The 20,388-nt window shown below is 29.6% G+C and overlaps 4 protein-coding genes across 9 annotated transcripts; 2 read left to right on the top strand and 2 right to left on the bottom strand.

Annotated features, from left to right (window-relative positions):
• Window positions 1–637: 637 nt before the first annotated feature.
• LOC124950144 (anaphase-promoting complex subunit 1) lies at window positions 638–9,272 on the bottom strand. Of its 5 annotated transcripts, XM_047496462.1 has the most exons (22): window positions 9,211–9,272; window positions 9,071–9,120; window positions 8,724–8,867; window positions 8,336–8,653; window positions 8,177–8,256; window positions 7,989–8,101; window positions 7,479–7,748; window positions 6,997–7,402; window positions 6,634–6,823; window positions 6,157–6,559; window positions 5,091–6,074; window positions 4,759–5,012; window positions 4,370–4,628; window positions 3,787–4,290; window positions 3,506–3,710; window positions 3,033–3,353; window positions 2,720–2,948; window positions 2,428–2,633; window positions 2,006–2,345; window positions 1,279–1,924; window positions 1,063–1,191; window positions 638–954 (listed from the first exon to the last, which is right to left on the bottom strand). In XM_047496462.1, exons 2-22 carry the CDS (start codon window positions 9,092–9,094, stop codon window positions 872–874), a joined length of 6,108 nt encoding a protein of 2,035 aa, XP_047352418.1. In that variant the 5' UTR covers window positions 9,095–9,120; window positions 9,211–9,272; the 3' UTR covers window positions 638–871. The 5 variants fall into 5 exon arrangements, with proteins under 5 accessions (XP_047352418.1, XP_047352419.1, XP_047352420.1 ...); XM_047496463.1 differs by lacking the exons at window positions 8,724–8,867; window positions 9,071–9,120; window positions 9,211–9,272 and having other exon boundaries at window positions 7,989–8,087; window positions 8,336–8,492; XM_047496464.1 differs by lacking the exons at window positions 8,336–8,653; window positions 8,724–8,867; window positions 9,071–9,120; window positions 9,211–9,272 and having other exon boundaries at window positions 7,479–7,713.
• Window positions 9,273–9,632: 360 nt separating this feature from the next.
• Window positions 9,633–11,272, top strand: LOC124950153 (dihydroorotate dehydrogenase (quinone)). The gene is made up of 2 exons (XM_047496481.1): window positions 9,633–10,141; window positions 10,248–11,272. Exons 1-2 carry the CDS (start codon window positions 9,790–9,792, stop codon window positions 11,069–11,071), a joined length of 1,176 nt encoding a protein of 391 aa, XP_047352437.1. The 5' UTR covers window positions 9,633–9,789; the 3' UTR covers window positions 11,072–11,272.
• Window positions 11,273–11,312: 40 nt separating this feature from the next.
• Window positions 11,313–15,314, bottom strand: LOC124950148 (transferrin-like). The gene is made up of 10 exons (XM_047496472.1): window positions 15,180–15,314; window positions 14,909–15,109; window positions 13,956–14,183; window positions 13,585–13,872; window positions 13,355–13,515; window positions 13,129–13,244; window positions 12,625–13,032; window positions 12,082–12,527; window positions 11,873–11,994; window positions 11,313–11,761 (listed from the first exon to the last, which is right to left on the bottom strand). The coding sequence occupies exons 2-10, from the start codon at window positions 14,964–14,966 to the stop codon at window positions 11,444–11,446; spliced, it is 2,145 nt and encodes a 714-aa protein (XP_047352428.1). The 5' UTR covers window positions 14,967–15,109; window positions 15,180–15,314; the 3' UTR covers window positions 11,313–11,443.
• On the top strand, window positions 14,857–18,844 carry LOC124950147 (modular serine protease-like). 2 transcript variants are annotated; one of them, XM_047496470.1, is made up of 10 exons: window positions 14,857–15,860; window positions 15,929–16,088; window positions 16,170–16,366; window positions 16,440–16,656; window positions 16,716–16,835; window positions 16,922–17,250; window positions 17,320–17,580; window positions 17,644–18,072; window positions 18,138–18,448; window positions 18,552–18,844. In XM_047496470.1, the coding sequence occupies exons 1-10, from the start codon at window positions 15,824–15,826 to the stop codon at window positions 18,654–18,656; spliced, it is 2,166 nt and encodes a 721-aa protein (XP_047352426.1). In that variant the 5' UTR covers window positions 14,857–15,823; the 3' UTR covers window positions 18,657–18,844. The 2 variants fall into 2 exon arrangements, with proteins under 2 accessions (XP_047352426.1, XP_047352427.1); XM_047496471.1 differs by having other exon boundaries at window positions 18,147–18,448.
• Window positions 18,845–20,388: the final 1,544 nt, after the last annotated feature.

Here is a 20,388-nt window from a genome sequence, read left to right on the forward strand (position 1 = left end):
GTTTGGCGCGATAAATGAAGCATCCATAAAATTTTGAATACTTAAATTTGTAATCAAATGTACAAGTGGTACGAATCAGGCATTCATATATAATTAGGCATACAATGGTACAAATTAATTACTCGTATGAGATCACACATTTAAGTAGAACAAGCGAATCACTCGTATATGATAAAGATGATATAATAAAACATCTGTCCATTTCATTCTTAAAATTTATAAAATATTTCTCAAATGTTCCAAATAATTCACTTCTACACCCTATAACTGCAGCAAAAAAAGTAACATTGCCGTTGTATACAACCTTACTGAAATCATGTGATGTACCGATTTATCAAGTTCATAATTACTACTTTAATCTATTCAAGTTTAAAAATTCGAACAATGTAAGAAAATAATATTTATTTATTTTCTAATATCTATTTTTAAAGTCATGATGTAGTATTAGAATATCAAGTTTTTATATATATAAAATTAGGTAGATATGATACTTTTATTTGAATGATAAATAAGGTTATTAATAATCAATCATTACAAACGCATATATATAACGATAGTTAATATGTGTGTTGAGAAAGCTTATAATAATATATATCTTTATTTAATTATGATAGAATCGAAAATAAAAAACATAAAAGTAAACAAAGAATGAAATTTTTATTATAATAATGATAAACTTCTATAAATACAGATTTACTTTGTCTTTCTTATTTTTACTTTAATGTACACATACACACGCACACCACGCGTGCACGCACCCACACCCACACAAACTTAATATACAGACGATATATGTCAAAATATTACTTATATTTTGATATAAGTAATACATTATAACAATTATTGACTGATTTTTTAAATATAACTAAGATTAATTGGTTTTAAAGATTTTATACAACTTGTACAATGTGATGCTTGATATTGTAGACATTTCTTCTTGTTGAAATGGTCTCACTGAAAGAAATTAATTCAATCATGTTAATATATATAATAAAGAGATATATAAGAAATAAATTATTTATAATGTATGTATAATATATAAATAAAGGATTATGTACTTACAGAATATTTTATTATCTGTATAATAAGGTACATCATAAAAAATGAAATATGTACTCATTTTCGATAATGTTTTTAAATCACATTCAATGATTCCAGTTGTTAAATAATGTTTTATTATAGGTATTAATTCTGCAATTATATACGAAGTATAATAATTTACAGTTTTATGAAAAAATATCATAATAAAAGTAAATTCATAAAGATTAAAAATATTACCATTTTCCCATCCATCTAAAGTAAGTGATACTTTTTGTTTAATTGCAAGTATAGTCTCTGCACTAAGAAGTGGATTTGATTCTTTCAAAGATAACTTATGTAACATTTGTGAAGATAAAAGCTTTATTTGCCATATTGAAAAACTATTCGGTTGTTTTTCTAAAATTTCCATATTTTTAACCATGCTTACCCATGATGGTAAAAGTCCAACTTTATCTTTAATAACACATTCGTAAACAATTACTGCAAATGTTTGTAAAAAATTTTGTTCAAACTCTGTTATTCCATAGCAAGTTTCTTCTGTTTCAGGAACATAATTAATATTTTTTAATGCAGATGACATTTCTGTAATTTCCATTCCTTGAGAATGTTCTGATTGTTCATTCCAATTACTGCTTATTGTTGAAGTTACATTATTTAAATTTTTAGAGAAATAATCGTGTTTTGTTTTACTTGTATTTCCATGTAAAATGACTTTCATATTTCCTTCATAATTTCTTTTTTCTTTTTTAAATACTTGCATAAAATACTTTACTATATTTAATACTGTTTTATCGTTTGTAAATGATGTTATATATTCTGGGCGTATAGTCCATGCAAAAGTTTTTTCTGTTGTTAAAGTTTGTGCTATTAAACTTCTGAAACCCTGTAATTTATAAATATCAAAATTAAAAATAACATATATTGTTATCAGTTAATATCGTTAGTTTATTTTAAATATATTTACATGAGGATCTTCTATATATGATAAACATCCAGCCCTTTGTTTAACGCTTAAAGAATCACTTCTCTTCAACATATCTTCAAATTGTTGCCAATTGTAATTTTTTTCAAATATGATTTCCCAGTATCGGGTGTCTTTTAATTCTATTTTTTGTAAACTGCTTAATTGTGGTAACAAACATGGAGCTTGAAGAACCATTTCTTGTCCCTGAGTTTCATTGTCATCAACAAATGTCAACTGTACTGTAGCATAACAGTATTGTCCACTGTCTATATCTCTTGGTAAAATTACACGTGGTTCAACAGCTAGAACGTATAAATGTCGCAAAGCTTGTAGATGATATCTGTCATAAAAAAATACGTAAGTTTATCTATGATACGAATATATATATTTTATATATATTAATAATAAGTGATATTATTAACCTGTTATCATTGCTATGTGTTGGAAATTTTGGAAAAAGAGAAATCACTAGAGCAGCTATAGCACTAGGATTGTTTGAAAGAGTATATCTACCACCACCAAGGAAAAGAAGACCAAGAGCCATATGTGTTGCTAGATGAGAACCATATGTAACAACGCTACTAGTAGGTCCTACTCTTGTTCTTACGTGTCTACATATTCTCATAATCTGTAATATTATAAAAATGTAATAATAATTTATAAATTATAATTATATTTTTAAAATTATAAATATATGTGCAACTTTAAATTTACCTCTAAATCACCTGTTCCTGCCATGACAACAGCAGTGGAAAGTAAAATCACATTTAAACATGTTTCTATAGTAGATTTTCCTGCTAACTCCGCAATTGTTTTATGAGATAATGCTGTAAACATTTGAGCATAATTAAATAAAGTTCTAAATGCATTTTTGTTTGCAGTTCCAGCATATTTCAGTCCTAAAGCCATACAAGCTCCTGCTATAATATTACAGTATGCTTGACTGAAAAAAATTAGAAATAAGTTTAATAATACATTATAGTTATATATATTATTAATTTATTTTGTAATTTACATAATAACTAACTTCATAGTTTCTAGATCTACATTTTGGGTAATTCCTGGTGTGGGCTTTTGTAATCTATATTTATAAACGATATTGGGCACATGATTAGAAACCCATGATTTAGTTGGTTGAATTTCATTCCATAAAATTAATGATTTAGCCAATATTCTTAATAGCAGAAAATCTGGCCTCACAAAATCAAGTAAGTACTGTGTATCTGGTGCTTGCATCCATTCAGCTACAGCTCGATTTCCTGTATTGAAGTACATAAGGCCTAAAGCTAATGTTGCACCAGGACTTGTTACATCAATATTGATAGAATCTCCTTCACGTATTTGATAACTATAAACGTCATAAATGATAATTTTTAGTTAAAGAATTTTTAGTTAAAGACTAAAATTTCGCTCTATTCATAATAAAATTATGAATTATGAATTATTATTAATTCTTATGATAAAATTCCATATTAGTAAGAATTTGAGACATGTCTATACCTTGGTGATTTGTACTTATCCTTTTGTGCTCCAGTAAAAGGCCGTACATGTCCACCAACCATGTAATAATGTAAAGTATCAGGTATACTAGCAAGATCAGTAGCACCACCACACCCAAGTACAACTAATCCTAATGCTAAACCTGCCGTTAAAGAATACGATTCTCGATCAACGCAATTTTTCATTTCTGGACCAGGTGGTCTTCCTAATTAAAATAAAATGATTAATATAATTGCATTTTATTCATATGATTTACTTATTAAAGGCATTTATATAATTACCAATTTCTGATAATAAAGCATGTGATATATGTCTGTGAGCAGTTCCTTGATATACCAAACCAACTCCCATTAATGCAGCTACTTGAACATTTTGTGGAACATTTAACTCTATGCTTGTTGGTGGCAATAAGGTTTCAACATGTAATGACAATAATTTTGTCATTGACACATCCATTGTAGCTCGATGTGTCGCAGATAAGCCAAGCAAAAGACCAACACTAGTTGCTTCGTGACATTCAACAAGATATTCGTACATACTAAACGGTGCTAAATTCTTTAAATGACCATTCAAACCAAGTGCCATTAAAAATCCTGAATGTTCAATGCCAAATTCGCCTTGCTGTTGTTTATTGTATACAATCCAAGTTGAATCAATGTTTGAAGCATTTGGATGAATGCGAAGACCAGCAGCTACTCCATTATGAAATAGAGGCCACAAATTCATGTTTGGTGGCACATCTATGTGGGCCAATTCTACTGTTGTTCCACGAGGAGGTGCTTTACCTATTTATAAGAAAATATATTTATACTATATATATTTGCAAATATAATATTTTTTTCAAACAATAATTCTACTTTATACCTGTTAAACAAAGCCGAGGAATTGGTAATTGTTCAGTAATTATAGGAGTTGAAGTCCTAAGTGTAAACATGCCTCTTGCAACAGGAAGAGCCATTGTTCTTGTACACAGAGCATGCAAATGTCTTTCTTGTTCTTCTATAAATTCGTGATCACTCACATCAGGCCGTTGTATTATTGCTATTCTTACAGGTTTTGATGAGTTAAGTAATCGCCGTACTTCAGCCACTCTATGGTCCTTATTAAATCTGAGTTTTAATATCTATAAACATGAATTTCTTAAATATCTATTTATAGATACTAAATAAATTTAATATCTATAAATATGAATTTATTAAAAATAATGATATATTAAAAATAAATAAATATATATATATTTGTTTATTTATTACATTATCATCAAATTCCATTCCATCATCTTGATCCAGATCTTTAGTCAGATAGTTCTTTCCATCATTATCATTAGGATCGTTCATATGTAATGAATTTAAATGTGTACCTAATGCAGCCAAATCTTGACGATCTACTAATTCATATACATTCGCCGGCCAATTAGATGGTGGACGTTCTCTACATCTGTGCATAACATCCTTTAATATTAAAGATACTCCTGGTGGTAAAGTTTCTAAATCTTCTTTCTTCATTCCTAAGATAATATTTTATTAAATACATTATTCAATTTAGGTAATAGATATGTGAATAAAGTGTATGGATAGCAACATACCCATTTCATAATATAATAACACAATGTTTTCTATTGTTGGTTGTTGTAATTTTTTTGGCATATCTCTATCAAATTTATTCCTGCTTTCTTGGAAATCTACACGACTTCCAGCTGGTATTATCAATTTTACAAATTTATCCATTTCTAGTTTATCAGTTTTGTTTTCATTTGCTACTAGTGTAGTTAAATATACTATGTTTCTTGCTCGAGGGTTTACATGATATATATACGGAAATGGTACTACATTTGCACCAATTAGTAAGTTATTTAACGTTTTGAATATATCTGGTGGCTTTAAGCTGATATAATTTGGTGTAGTTATTTTCTGTAGATCTGTATCACTTATTTGAGATACTGTTTTCTTTAAATAATGTAGCATTGGAAAATCAAGAAAATAATGATGAGCATAAGTATCAAACTTTAAGTCTGTGCTTAATTGATATAATAACTGAGCAAGTAATGGTAAGCTTTCTGACATTACACAATCTAATTTTAATTCTTCATATAATAAATGCAATGAGAATAGAATAAGAGGAAGATATGAAAATAAAATTGCTTGACAATTTATTCTTCCTGTAGTCTTTAATTCAGCATTTTTTGAAGATAATGTATCATGTGTATTAGAAAATTTTGTCAATCCTAGTATATCAGAAATAAAACTTTGAGAATTTTTAGATTTAATAGAATTTATTACGTACATCCAATCATCATTGGATCCATTATCACTGGTCTTTTGTTTTTTTGGAACAACCATTGGACTGTTCCGTTCAGTAAATTGATCTTTTTCATTATTTTGTATTAATTGTAATTTTTCAACGTCATATCCCAATAAAGTAAATAAAACTACAAGAAAGAGATACCATTCTTGTACTGGAGAAAAATCTTGTGGACCTGGTGCGTTCCGAGCTCCATACCACTTTACTAATAATTGCATTGCAAGGTCTTTTTGTAACACACTACGCAATGTTTTTAAACATTTGGTAACTATAAACAAATTTAATATATTATCTTTTTGTTAATTATTGTCTTTATTGTTATTATTAACACTTACTAAAAATTTACTAACCTAATGGAGATGTACTACAAGTCGGTAACGTAATTCGGAAATAACTTTTATTACCATATTCTAGAGTAATTTTATTACCCACTGCATCTTTCAGACCAACAAGATTTAGATCTAGCACAGAATTTTCTAACAAAATTGGTGGTTGTGCACAGGTTCCACCGACTGGACTCAACAGATGTAGAGCTTCTTCAAATCTGATTTCATGGGAATTTCCACAATTTTGCGAAATTAAAGAACTTCGTCGTGGAAACGGAGAACCGAGCTTGTGATTAATATTTGACACAAAATATTTACATGTAAGATTTGGAAGAATGCTTGATACATGTAGTTTCCCTACACATGTTGTGCCTGAGTATAATACTATACTATTTGATGAATCAATGATTGCTATCATATGTAAACTCTGAAATAAAATTAGAACATATTATCACATAGCATTTACACAACAATAATTAAAGAATATACAAAGGAACTAACTGGCAAACTAACTGCATCTTTTGCTATTATACTTGTAACCATTCCAAAAATAATGTGTTGTTGTTTATTAGTTTTTTCCAATCGAACTAAAAAGAATTGTGATCTAGTTGGTACTAAATATCCTAAATAACTTTGACCAACGAAATCAGATGTTAGAAGAACTTTAGATGCTCGTCCTGGTAGTATATCCCTTCAAAATAACATTTCATACATTAAAATATTATAGTAACTGATTACTGTACATCTTAATATAACTCACTTTCTGCAGAAAACCCAAAGAAATTGAAGACACAGGGAAAATCTGGAATAGGGTATGGGGACTAGAGGAACATGTAATAGGTAACTATAATAATTATTACTCACTTTGGAACTCCTACATTTTCTGTCCATAGATGATCAAGACATATTTCGGGATATAAAGGTTTACTTGGAGTAATAGCATCTTGAAGCTGAATGCTACTACCATTACCAGCAGGACTATTTTGTGTGTGATTTAGTGTAGTTCCCATAACCATTTGATGTAATCGTGAATGATGATTTATAATTGTATTAGGTATTCCAAGTAAGGGAGAGAATCCTGAATGTGTTGGAGATTGACAACGTGAAATGGTAGCCATTGGGCTTTGAGAACGTGAATGTTGTTGCTGCACTTGCGAAGGAGATTGACCACATGAACCTGTTGTAGTGTATGAAGTACCTCGAGATCCAAAAGGACTATTTGGTATGCCATATCCACCTCCAACATTACTTAAATGTGGATTAACTATGCCTGAATAATTAAATTGTATAGTGTTTTGGTCAAATATATAAAAATTAAATATAATTAAAGATTAAAAATAGCTTACCAAACATATTTATATGACTTTTATTAGAATAGTTCTTATTAGCTGACATATTACTACCAATATTTAATGGTGATGCACTTGTTGAAAAATTGAATAAACTTTGTGTTGTTTCATTGTTTCTACAAACCATCTGACATTCTTCTATCAAAGCTTTCCGTATTTTATACACAGAATGTAATCCAGTTTTTTCATCATATATTACAGCCAATGATGGTTCAGAACTAGTAAAGACAATCTGCTGATTTGATTCACACATATATGATACATTTCCTGTGAGTATTTCAATAAATGTGTTTCAGAGTATTATTTATTTTATATATCCTTTGTTAACCCATTGGCACAATAATCTCTTTATATTTTATTTTATATATAAATTTATTAAATATTTTATCAAAAACTGTTCATTTGGATCTACATTTAAATTCATAAATTTTCCTTTAAATATTTAAATATAATAAGCCAATGAGTTAAAATTTACATTATAAGATATGATAGTACAGATAATTTTACCATGCTTAATAAGTAGTGGACATATTTCATCCAAAGGATGCATGAGTGAAAATGCTACAGGTAAATTGGCATCAGCTTGCAATGGATATTTACATGTTTCTGATGAAGTATACCTAAAAAGTGTAAAAAGAAAAATTCTGCTACTGTAAAATTATATAACCATTAATAATATATAAGTCATAAAATACCTTGTTTCAGAAATGTTTTGCTTAGGAATTTGTGCTTTTTCAAGTAAAATACCATACTTTGTTGGCCAAACAGCAGAAACCTATATTGTTTACATTTATATATTATTAATCATAATATTGAAAAAAAGAATCTCAGAATTTTAAGGAAATAAATTTTACCTGAAATTGTAAACTAGACACATAGTCTTCACCATTTTCTGTAAAAACTCTAAGAGTATAGGAATCTAGTAAACAAATACATCCTATTGTTTCACCTAATTGCTCTTCATTATTATGATTTTTCCCTCTTGATAAATGATCTGGTATACTTGTACAAAAAGTACACCATAATGCATGTTTTATGTCAGTTTCACAAGTATATGAAGTTTCAAGTACACGAGTGGATTGATCACCCTTTGAATGAATTGCAACTTTTCCAGAGCAATATAATTCTTCTTCTCCACACGTATCATTGTCACGTATTAACCAGAACTCTTTCTATACATTTTATTAAGTTAGCATATATTTAGAAAGTTGATAAAAATAACATATAATAATGACAACTTACAAAAGATTTTTCTGATATATTAACTTGACTGAGTTTTTCCAATAGAATATTTTCTCCTGGCGTAGATGGATTATTTAATGACTGTTGATTTATTACTGACCCAGGATGTTTTGAATAAATTTGACGTCCACCAGGAATATATTCCTTAAAAATGACATATATAAAATATATGTTTTTCAATACACATATATAATATATACATACGGATATGTCTATTACAAAGCATAGTAATATAAAGTTTCTTTATAAATGCTTTTATTATTCTCATTTTATTATTATAAGAATTAATCAAGTATATTTATGAATCATATTAATTTTATTATATAATTTAAAAGAGAAATACGTACCACCGGATCTGAGGCGGCAATCATTTTTTCCCTGCTTTCATCCAGATTTGCTAAATGTGTATTAATAAAGAAAAAAACACACAATTAACGGTTTTCTGCAAAACGTTTTAAAACAATGTAAATAATGTTGAATGTAGAACCTTCCGACGATCCGAGCAGGGACGCCAAATTTGTAGGAAAAAATAAAAATTTTAGTTATATCTTGTATTCATAGGTGTGCCAATGTCGGCACATTATCTTTTTAGATGAATTTTTTGATATTAAAAAAGAATTAATAATTATCTAAACTTAGCCTAATATCTTATGAACTACTGTAATGTAAGTGAATGTAAAGTAAATTTTTGATTAAAATTGAGAAAGATAAAATAATAAATTTTCTATATCCATAATTTTATTTTGTTATTAAATAATATGCATACGAATATATTTTACTTTTAAATAAAAAATTATTCGTTATAATGGCGTAGATAAAATTATCTTATTAAAAATGATTAATTATGATTTTCTTTATCAATATTAATTACAATCGTTTGTAATTAAAATTTGAAATGATGTTGATATATTATCGAAGATACAGTTGAAATATTACAAAGCTGGTATCACTGTAATTATCTTTAGTATTTTGTTTATGGCACAAAAAAAATTTATATCGTAAATGCACGCTTAAGAATTAGATATTTTTATTTTATTTTGTATGTTGAAAATATGCAATATTAAATATGGCACAACGATTAAGTAATAAGGCCAAAATCAAATCGTTCATAACTGTTACAAGTTCAGCTGCAGCATTATTTGGTGGAATATGCATTTATCAGGGAAATGAAAAATTTTATAAAGAGATAGCAATACCTTTGGTTCAACAAATAGATCCTGAAGTAGCTCATATTATGGCAATAAAAGCTTTAAAATGGGGATTTGTCCCTAAAGAAAAATTAAATGATCCTATTTCACTTCGAACAAGTATTTGGGATTTAGTATTTAAAAATCCTCTTGGTATGGCTGCTGGTTTTGATAAACAAGGAGAAGCTATTGAAGGCTTGCATAAAATAGGTTTTAGTTTTGTAGAAATAGGTAAGAAAATGATTTATAACGTTATTATAGTATTTATTATGTAATTAATAGTATATATTAAATATTATAATAATTTTAATTTCATTAATTTTATTATGTATTGAAGGATCCATAACACCTATGCCACAATCAGGTAATCCTAAGCCTAGAGTATTTAGATTATTAGAGGATAATGCAATTGTTAATCGTTATGGTTTCAATAGCGATGGCCATGATAAAGTATGGGAACGTATTAAAAAGCTTAAAGAAAATAAAGATTTTGTTGGTATCATTGGTATTAACTTAGGCAAAAATAAAAATTCTGAAGATGCAGTGCAAGATTACATAAATGGTATTAAGAAATTTTCAGATGTAGCAGATTATTTTGTAATTAATGTATCCAGTCCTAATACACCGGGACTTAGATCTTTACAAAGTAAACAAAATTTAAAAATGTTGCTGACAAAAGTAAATGAAACAAGACAAATCATAGGTAGCAAACAACCATTACTTTTAAAATTAGCACCAGATTTATCTGAAACTGAGCGACAGGATATAGCAGATATTGTTCTACATACAAAAACAAAAATTGATGGTTTGATTTTATGCAATACAACAACTTCACGTGTAAATCTAGTGAATGAAAACAAGAGAGAAAGTGGTGGACTTAGTGGTGCACCTCTTACAGATATTTCTACCAAAATTATTTCAGACATGTATAAACGGACTTATGGTAAAATTCCAATTATTGGAGTAGGAGGTGTTTTCTCTGGGGAAGATGCATATCATAAAATTAAAGCTGGGGCTTCTTTGATTCAATTATATACATCATATATATATAATGGTCCACCAATAGTTGGCAAAATAAAAAGAGAATTAAATGAAATACTTAAGAAAGATGGTTTTTCTTCAATAAATGAAGCAGTTGGTAAAGATATAAAGATTAGTTAAGTACAAATACAATTCAAATTATAATATACTATTTAATAGATTTGTACATATGTAAATTACTGAATTATAACACATTTAAATATGATAATTTGTAATGAATGTATATGGTGTGTTTAAAAAGATATGTTTTATATTTATGTATAATTTTAAAGAGATATTTTATACATTAATTGTATAATATGGATAAATTGATTTGTTACAGATCGTTATTATTAATTTATTATTATACAACTTCACAGTATTAAAAATAATAAAAATTGACGAATGTCATTTATTATTACTTTTGTATTATTACAAAAGAATATACAATGTGTTTCAATTTTGCACATACTTAACATATGTGTATTTACAATTTATAATTTAATATTAGCTTCATATCATAGAATAAATGGATATTACTATTAATGCGATTAAAGTAACATTTGAAAACATTAATAATCCAGCTGAAGAACATTCATCGACATGATTAAAAAGTTCTTTATAAGCTAATACAGATTCGATTTTTGATGTTGTGGATTCTAAACCAATAGTAGAGCTTTTAAACAGAAGATCATTGGTGCCATTAAATGTTCCATAGATATGGAGTACTCTAAATGTATAAACGCGATATCCTAACCAATCTTGAAGTTTTAGTAAGGACATAATTGCATTCAAGGAATCGATCTCTGTGTACCCTTTTCGACCAACCACCTATAAGAAACAAATATTTACACGATGTAAAGTGTTTCCTCTTATTTTAAAAGTTATAATTAAAAGATAAAGAAGTAATGATATCATAATGAAAACGTATAAAGTATTTACTTCGCTATTGATGGTTACAGATAAAGCACAAAGCTCTGGTTTATCCAAATTTAATCCTGTTGTTGAAGCCAAACTGCCATTTTTACACAAAATGTGATATTGGTTGGGATTATTTTTCTCTTCTTTATCAATTCAACACATGAAAGAAAATAAATATTATTTAAATAGTTAATGAGGATTAAATTAGCCAAAGAATGCATTCTACCTACCTTTTATATTACCGATTTCAACAAAAGCTATATCGGCTCCTTCGTTTAAACATGTTAGTGGTCCTTTATCTGTCGTACAATCATGAGTATCATTTGTTTTCGGACAAACGGAACAAAACTTGGTTGTAATAGCCGAGCTGATACCCTTCTCATAATTATTGTCCTTTATACCGGGCATACAAGCGCCAGAGAATAGATTACTGAGGAGACTAGGGTAATTGCAAGAGACTGGCGAAATAATGCGATTTATTCGAGCAATTTTAATGAAACTCAACCAAGATATTCCACCATATTCAGGGAAACAAGCTGTATGACCCTTTAATTGTTGAAAATTCTTTATCGGATAGTTGTTATCTTCAGGTTTCCGAAGAACAGCCATGATCATGTTATCCTTCATGATTTGTTTGTCGGTTTCAGCATAAAGGATGGACTTTAAATTGTAAACTCTATGAAATTAAACGAATTTCGGATATTAGACTATTAGTTTATCATCGTTATTATCTTTTAATAACGAATTACTTCGGGGTTTTTCGAGTAACTTACTTTCGTGCTATGTATCCATAATTTGAGTCGATAGTAATGATATCGGCTTTATTATCGGCAATGTCACGGAAACATTCGAATGTTGAATTGGCTTGCCAGCAAGAAATTTTCGGTTCGATACCAAGAGCTATCGCTTCTTTCGCAATCCATTCACATTTTGTTCTCTCGAGAATGCTTATAGTACACCAACGAATAACGTTGCCGCAAGTTTTTACGTCTGAAAGTATCACTTCCTTTCTTCCTTCTGCCAAATAACTAACTAAAGACGTAGGTCTTGTAATATTTGTGACGACACCGTTATTTTCTTCTATAAATCTTTTTAAAGATTCTGACCATGATTCAACAGCATATGTTGCTGATCCCGATAACCAAAAAGTTAAGAGGTTTGTAAGTTCATCTGCCACTTTTCTACAATTGAAACATTATTATTTAATTAGCATGACATTTATATTACATCTAATGATTAGAGTTTATGATAATTTCAGCATTAATTATCACGTATACTTTCTAGCAACAATTGCACCCCATGGTTGTTTGATCCACGAGCAAGGATTATTACTAGTTAAATTATGAAGGGATCCATCAGGACACAAAAATCGATACTGAGATTTTTGATCTTCCTGTAACACATACGATTAATCATGTTGTATTTGTAATAGTTTTTAAATAGTATTCAAATTTCTCTATATTTTTCTGCAGGAATCTACAAAAATATTGTACATTAATTTACTTTGAAATATTGATGAACGTATTCGAGTGCTACGTATGCTACTTTTCCACGTCCCGATGTTAAACAATCCAAAGCACCTATGTGGCCATGTTTCTCATCATTTGCATACTTGCAAGCAGTCGTATCATCGCATAAGGCACAAAGCTCAGGATATTTCTTCTCTTTACGATTTAATTACGTATTAATGCATAATTTTATATGAACAAAACAATCGAATATATTTTACTTACTGAGAGCAGCGCTAAAATTAACATCAGATGTCCAATCACCTGGTCTGCACGCTTTACCATAGAACGATTTAATATTTTTTAATTCATTTTCTATCGCAGTTATATTTGTTTGACAATCAGCTTTGTACGTATTTTTTTCAAAATATTTCAAAATGTAATCGTTCCACCACTGTGCTTTACTGAACCCAGGATGACAGAGACCGGCGTTTTTTAAACTTTCAAAACCACTGTTAATCGCAATGGAAATGTCCGAAGATACTACAGCCACAGATTGAAATTCATATTTCTCTAAAAAAAGTGGATTATGAAATGATGTAGTTCGTAGTAGATTTAATATAATTTTTTCTCGATTTTAAAGATGAATTACTTACGCAAAAGTTTGTCCCTATGCCTTAATCCGAAGATAGGTACGATTTCATCGGGATAGAATTGATAGGTCAGTAATAATGCATCTGGACTGAATAAACCGAAATCTGCTTTACCTTCTGCTAAACGTATTGCACATTCAGCATTGTCACTTACGCGAATGCATTCAATTTTACTATCGCCTTTTTCTATGTTTTGACAGTTGTCGTTTGAGTTTGGCACGCAAAATTTATCTATTGCAGAAAATGATAATATAAAATTTGCAAATCCTAAAAAATTATTAAAACAATGTTGTATTTAATAATTTTTTTTTCCCATGATTTGATAATATCTTTATAAAAAGTTTTGCATCTGTATCGATAGGCATGAATATAGCACGAATGTAGAATATGCGATTTACATAAAAAAGTACAAAATTGAATTTCGATCGTTTATGTATACCGTCATTGATTTGTAGAACTTTATCGCAACGGCATTGAGATAAGCTTCGCCCCGATTTCTGTTGATCTATTTATCTTACATGAGATATGACGAATGTACCTTCGTGATCAATAGTTAAAAAGTAGTATATTTGTGATTTTTTTATTACGTTTCATTTACTTTATATAATACGTTTATAATATGTTGCTCTTTTGATTACTATAGTATTCATTCATAGACTCTACAATTTTATTCGTCTTGAATAAAATTTATAAGTTTATTTAAAATAATCGACGCCCAATAATTCGAATAATTTAATTGATCTTAGTTCATAATATTCTATATTGTGTAAAAGTAAGAATAATTCTTTAGCAAACGTACTTACAATAAAGACACATAGATTCTTAAAATATTTATATTATATCATTACATATTACATATATTGTTCTCTAGACTATTTATTTTATACTTCTTATATATTAGACACATCGAGTAGAAAAATTTTATTATGTTTTTATTTTTGAATAGATTTACTTACATTTTTCTATTGCATAAGTACTTGCAATAAAAACTATCAGCAGCAATTGAGCCTTCATCGTGGATATTCGAAGTACAAGACGACAGTTGAATGTAAACTGCGAAGATCGAATCGTTTTCACGGTGGGCAACGTAACTAGGCGCACCTCTTCTTGGCTCTTCAAACTTTGATAACGAAGTCCTGATAACGGTTACTCACGCCCTGAACATATAACATTAAAAAATTTTGCGGCTTGTTATACAGCCCCAAGACAACTTTGTCGATCATTTACCTTTACCACATGGAAAAAAATGTAAATAAGTAAAGTAAACGAAGATACTGTACTTCTATCTCGTTTCCTCTATTCAATTGATATCTTAAAATGCTTAACTATCTTTCGATTACATTAGCTCGATCTAGTAAAATTGACATCTTGAAATATTCACATGGTGATTACGAGGAATAAATCTTTCTTATCGGATGACGAATATTTTCGTCGAAAAGAAACATTTTGATGACTAATCTTTTAGATTCATAACGAAGTAAATCATTTCTGTCAGCTCGTTAAATTTCCTTAAGTTCAAATGTCGCAATCTTATCGATTTCATGGCTTTTATGATTATCTTTAAAGTCAGGAAAAAAGCAGGTGCTCTTTCATCTCTTCTCAGGAAGAATAACCATACTACGTTATATAAGAAAATGTAATGATACGCTTAATAAAATGATATAATTGAATATGTTCAGATAATATTCAAAAGATATTGTTAAAAGCACTTGAAAGTTAAGAGAGATTGAAAGAGTATTTTTTTCATCATTCTGAATATTATCACCGAGCTATTGTTTGAATATAATCGATGTTTTAGCGCAAAGATTATATAAAGAACGAAATGCATCTAGATAGAATTTCCATACATACGATAAGCTATAGGTAAAGCCATGTCCGCAGCATTAGTACTTACCATCCTTTTTTGGGGTACGTTTAAAAAATAACATATGATTATTTTGTTAATTCGTGATCTTTATAAAAAATTTTCTTTCTAGGAAAAATCATAAATATCGCTCTTAGTGAACAAATTTCATCAACAACAACTATGTTCATTTGTACCGATGGCAATCAAATACCTTTGATCAATGTATGTGATGGATCATTTCATTGCCCAGATTCTTCTGATGAAACAAGCAAATTGTGTCAGCATATACTGTAAGATTTGTTAATTGTAGCTTCATACATTATATTATGAACTGAGCAAAATTTTTATTTTATCTATATATCTTTTCGTAGTTGCCCTTCAAATATGTACAGATGCGCTTACGGAGCTTGTGTGATCCGTGGATCACGATGCGATGGTATCAAGGATTGTATCGACGGAAGCGATGAAGCTCGTTGCAATTTTCAATCTAATCAGACGTGCTCCGTCAGAGAATATCAATGCTCTACGCCTCGGTTAGAGTGCATTCCCATCGCAGATGTTTGTAATGGTATATATAAAGGATTATTTAATTAATCGTTTTAAAAGTTTCATAATAATTTATAAGATACTTTCCAAAATAGGATATATCGATTGTTCAGACAAAAGTGACGAAAATGTTTCACTCTGTCGAGAATATTCTTGTCCTGATCATACCTATCGATGTTCATATGGAGGATGTGTCTATCAAGAAGTTCTTTGTGACGGTATAAAGGATTGCTTCGATGGCACTGACGAAGATCCGTCGATATGTGGAGCGACCAATTGCAACGGAATTGAATGTTCTCAATATGAGTGCAGGTTGATTATATCTACATTTCTTTCTTAACTTTTTTTATACTTTCTATTTTATCTTTCAGACAAGATGAATTTGCTTGCGAGAACGAGCGACAATGCATACCTATTACCAAAATCTGTGACGGTATTCGCCATTGTAGAGATGCTTCCGATGAAAACAGCGAAATGTGCATTCAACGAGAGTATGGGGAATTGTTTTTATTTAAATATTTATAAAATAAGCTTTTGGTTAGTTTAAAATAACGTTATATTAATAAAATATATTCAGATGTCGAGATGATCATTATCGCTGTTTTTACGGCGCTTGCATTCCTATCGAATTTATCTGCAATTTACGACCGGATTGTTACGATTGGAGTGATGAGGATGAAGCACTTTGCGGTACAGTTTTGCCCGAGGGTGCGTGTCGACTTCCTGGCCCGAAGACAGGAACTTATTATAAGACAAGAGATTGTTTACGATGTCGACCTGGTGATGTCGTTCCTGAACTTACTCGTTTAGATTACACCTGTGACCCTGACGGGTGGTTAGAGGGTTCCAATAGTATTTATTGTCAAAATAATCGATGGCTACCTTCTATCCCAATTTGTTCTAATAGTACGTATGATATAGTACTTATTTTATTGCTATATTTTATTGTATATTATAAATTTCATGGTTTTAAAGATAACGATACGTTGCGTATAACTTGTCCACCGATTTTGGAAACCAATGGAGCTATAAAAAGATGCGAATCAAAATGGGGACCACGTAAAGGTTGGATTTCTTGTGAAAACTCTGTGCCTATTGGAACAAACGCTTTTATTGAATGTCCTATGTTTTATGAGCGTCAAGCTGGATCCACGCGAATAATATGTCTTCACGATGGGACATGGAGTCAAGCACCATTAAGCTGTATTCCTGTTTGTGGAATACGCAAATCTTCAGGTTGGTAAATTGTTTTATAAAAAAATTGAAATGACTCAAAAGATGAAGTTGATTTTTTTACAGTTACATTAATTGTAAACGGTTGGAAAGTACAAAGCGAAGAATATATGCCTTGGCAGGCTACGCTCTTTTCGCATGAGAACGGTCAATGGAAATTTTTTTGTGGTGGTACGTTGATCGGTGAACGTGTAGTACTCACTGCCGGTCATTGCGTCTGGAAAACTCTTCCAGAAACAATACGCGTTGCTTTTGGAATTCTTTCAAACACATTAAATAACGTAGAAGCGAACGCTCAAGTGTTTGATATCGATAAAATAGAGATACAAAATTCGTACCAAGATCATGAAGGAAACTATGCTTCCGATATTGCACTTCTTATTTTGAAAATGCCAGTAAAGATAAACGAGGTTGTTAGGCCAGCTTGTATAAATTTGCAGTCTGATTTTACTCTTCTGCAGGCTCAAAAAAATGAAGACAATGGATTTGTGGCTGGTAGGTTTGTTGGGCAATAAATATAGCTATATTTTCGAGAAGTTACCGTAACCATTGAATCAAAGTTTTTTTAGGTATGGGTATTACTGAGAACGATACATATAGCTCTACTTTAAGAATTACTTCGATGAGAGTTATTTCAAACGAAAAGTGTCGTGAAGCTCAGCGCAAAAATTTTAGAAAGTATATAACGTATACTTCGTTTTGTGCTGGTTGGGCAAATGGTACAGGAGTATGTAACGGTGATAGCGGTGGAGGTTTCATGTTGCGTCGACCAAATACAGCGATTTGGGAAGTTCATGGTGTCGTTTCAATAAGTCCTCGACGATTGGGAACTAGCATTTGCGATCCAAACTATTATGCTATATTTACAAAAGTAATTTTATTTATATTAATATAATGTCATGAAAGTATGTATAAAAAGCTCTTTTTGATCATAATATTTAATATTTTGATAATATTTATATATTATATTTTAGGTATCTCTATATGGTGATTGGATTCGTAGTATTATAGAAAAAATTCCGCTGATGGGGCCACCTGATATTCATTGGCAACCTAATAAAGATGATATTATCATTTAATAGAGAATAATTAGATTTATTCGCAAATGATATTTTTATTTTATGTGAAATTTAATGTTGTATCAATCATTCGAAGTATACGTATTAAATATATATATATATACATACATGGCAATTTACAACGCTCACATTTTCCTGATCTATTCGCTTCTGTAAAAAAGAAGAAAATCTTGACAGTCCATATGAATATTTCGGTTATTATTATCGGATGTGATATTTTATTTCATTTTATTTATTGAATATTTTTATTATTTTATTCATAAAATACGATTGATTTGGAGCAATATGGCAAAAAATATTATAACTCTTGGAAAGTTAAATAATACTGAAAACCGCGATGATACCATTTTGAGCGTTACACGAAATCAAATTGTTATATCCATCTTTTCTTATACATTTGTTAACGCAATATTTAGATATCAAATAAAAATATTGTATTTAATGATATAATTGTTTATATTTTACGTATAACTTATACTCTCCAAAATATAAGTTGAAATTTAATATTGATTACAGATGCAACGTTCGGTTGTCCTGATGCAAGAAAATACAGAAACGAAACCTATTCCTACAATGGTTGAGGTAGTACCAATTAGATATTATGATGACATTCAGATTACTCCGAATTTTATGGAATTTAAAGATGCTAGGGAAGGCCTTACCTGCAGTCAAAACATTGTTATAAAAAATGTTGGTACTAAGCCAGCATTTATAAGGATACGGGAACCAACTTCTTTGGTGGATAACAATAGATTATAGATAATTATTATATAAAGAACGGTGCCTAATTTAATCGTTAAATTATTTTCATTTTTTTTATAGGCTTTTCAAGTAAAGACTTCAAAAACAGGAGTGATGTTAAGTCCTGGATTAAGTATATCAAGTTCAGTAATATTCTCCTTTAAAAGACCTGCATTACCGCGTGCAATAATTCCAATTGAAATCAATGACAAGATTCTCGATTACTGTGTAGTTTGTACGCTTGTAACGGAACGCATTGGTATTAAACCAACATCGATTGATTTTGGTACTATCGATGTGGGCTACATTTCTGAACCTAAAGTAATAACTATCTTTAATGAAGGTGGGAAAAGTACTAGGTGATTATTCTTATTTAAATTTTCAAAAAAATTATTATCACTTGAGAAATAGGAAATAATATTATTTCCTATTAAAATATATTTAATTACTTACATCTCGCGCACACACATAGATTTTCCATAGATATAGGCCAAAATGATATTGATATAAGCGTGAAACCATTGCGAGGTATAGTTCGACCTAATAAAACGATAACTTTGAAAGTTGAAATAACAAGCCTAAAGGAAGGTGTATTTTTTAATGAATTTTGGTAAGATTCTTTAAATCCAGGATTATTTTCAGATATATATATATTGTTTACTTTAATTTTAGGATCAAATCAACTCCGAATATTCGAGTCCCATTGAAAGTGAATGTCATCACTCATCGTTTAATTATTTATCATCCAAATACAATAGGAGATTTCACTCTTATAGATTTTCCACCGACAGTAGAGAAAACGCGCAAGTATAATACGTTTGTTCTACAGAATATCTCATCTCAAGCCTGCAATTACATCGTCCTGGGCGAAGTTAATAATGAATTGAAGCCAATTCGGGTAATTGAAGAATAATATTCGGGTAATTAAGCATAATTTAATATCTCATGGAAGCAGCTACGAAAAGTATTCTTGAGATTCTAAGCTATTTTA

The sequence above is a fragment of the Vespa velutina genome, chromosome 6, assembly GCF_912470025.1.
Source record: "Vespa velutina chromosome 6, iVesVel2.1, whole genome shotgun sequence".
NCBI lineage: Eukaryota > Metazoa > Arthropoda > Insecta > Hymenoptera > Vespidae > Vespa > Vespa velutina.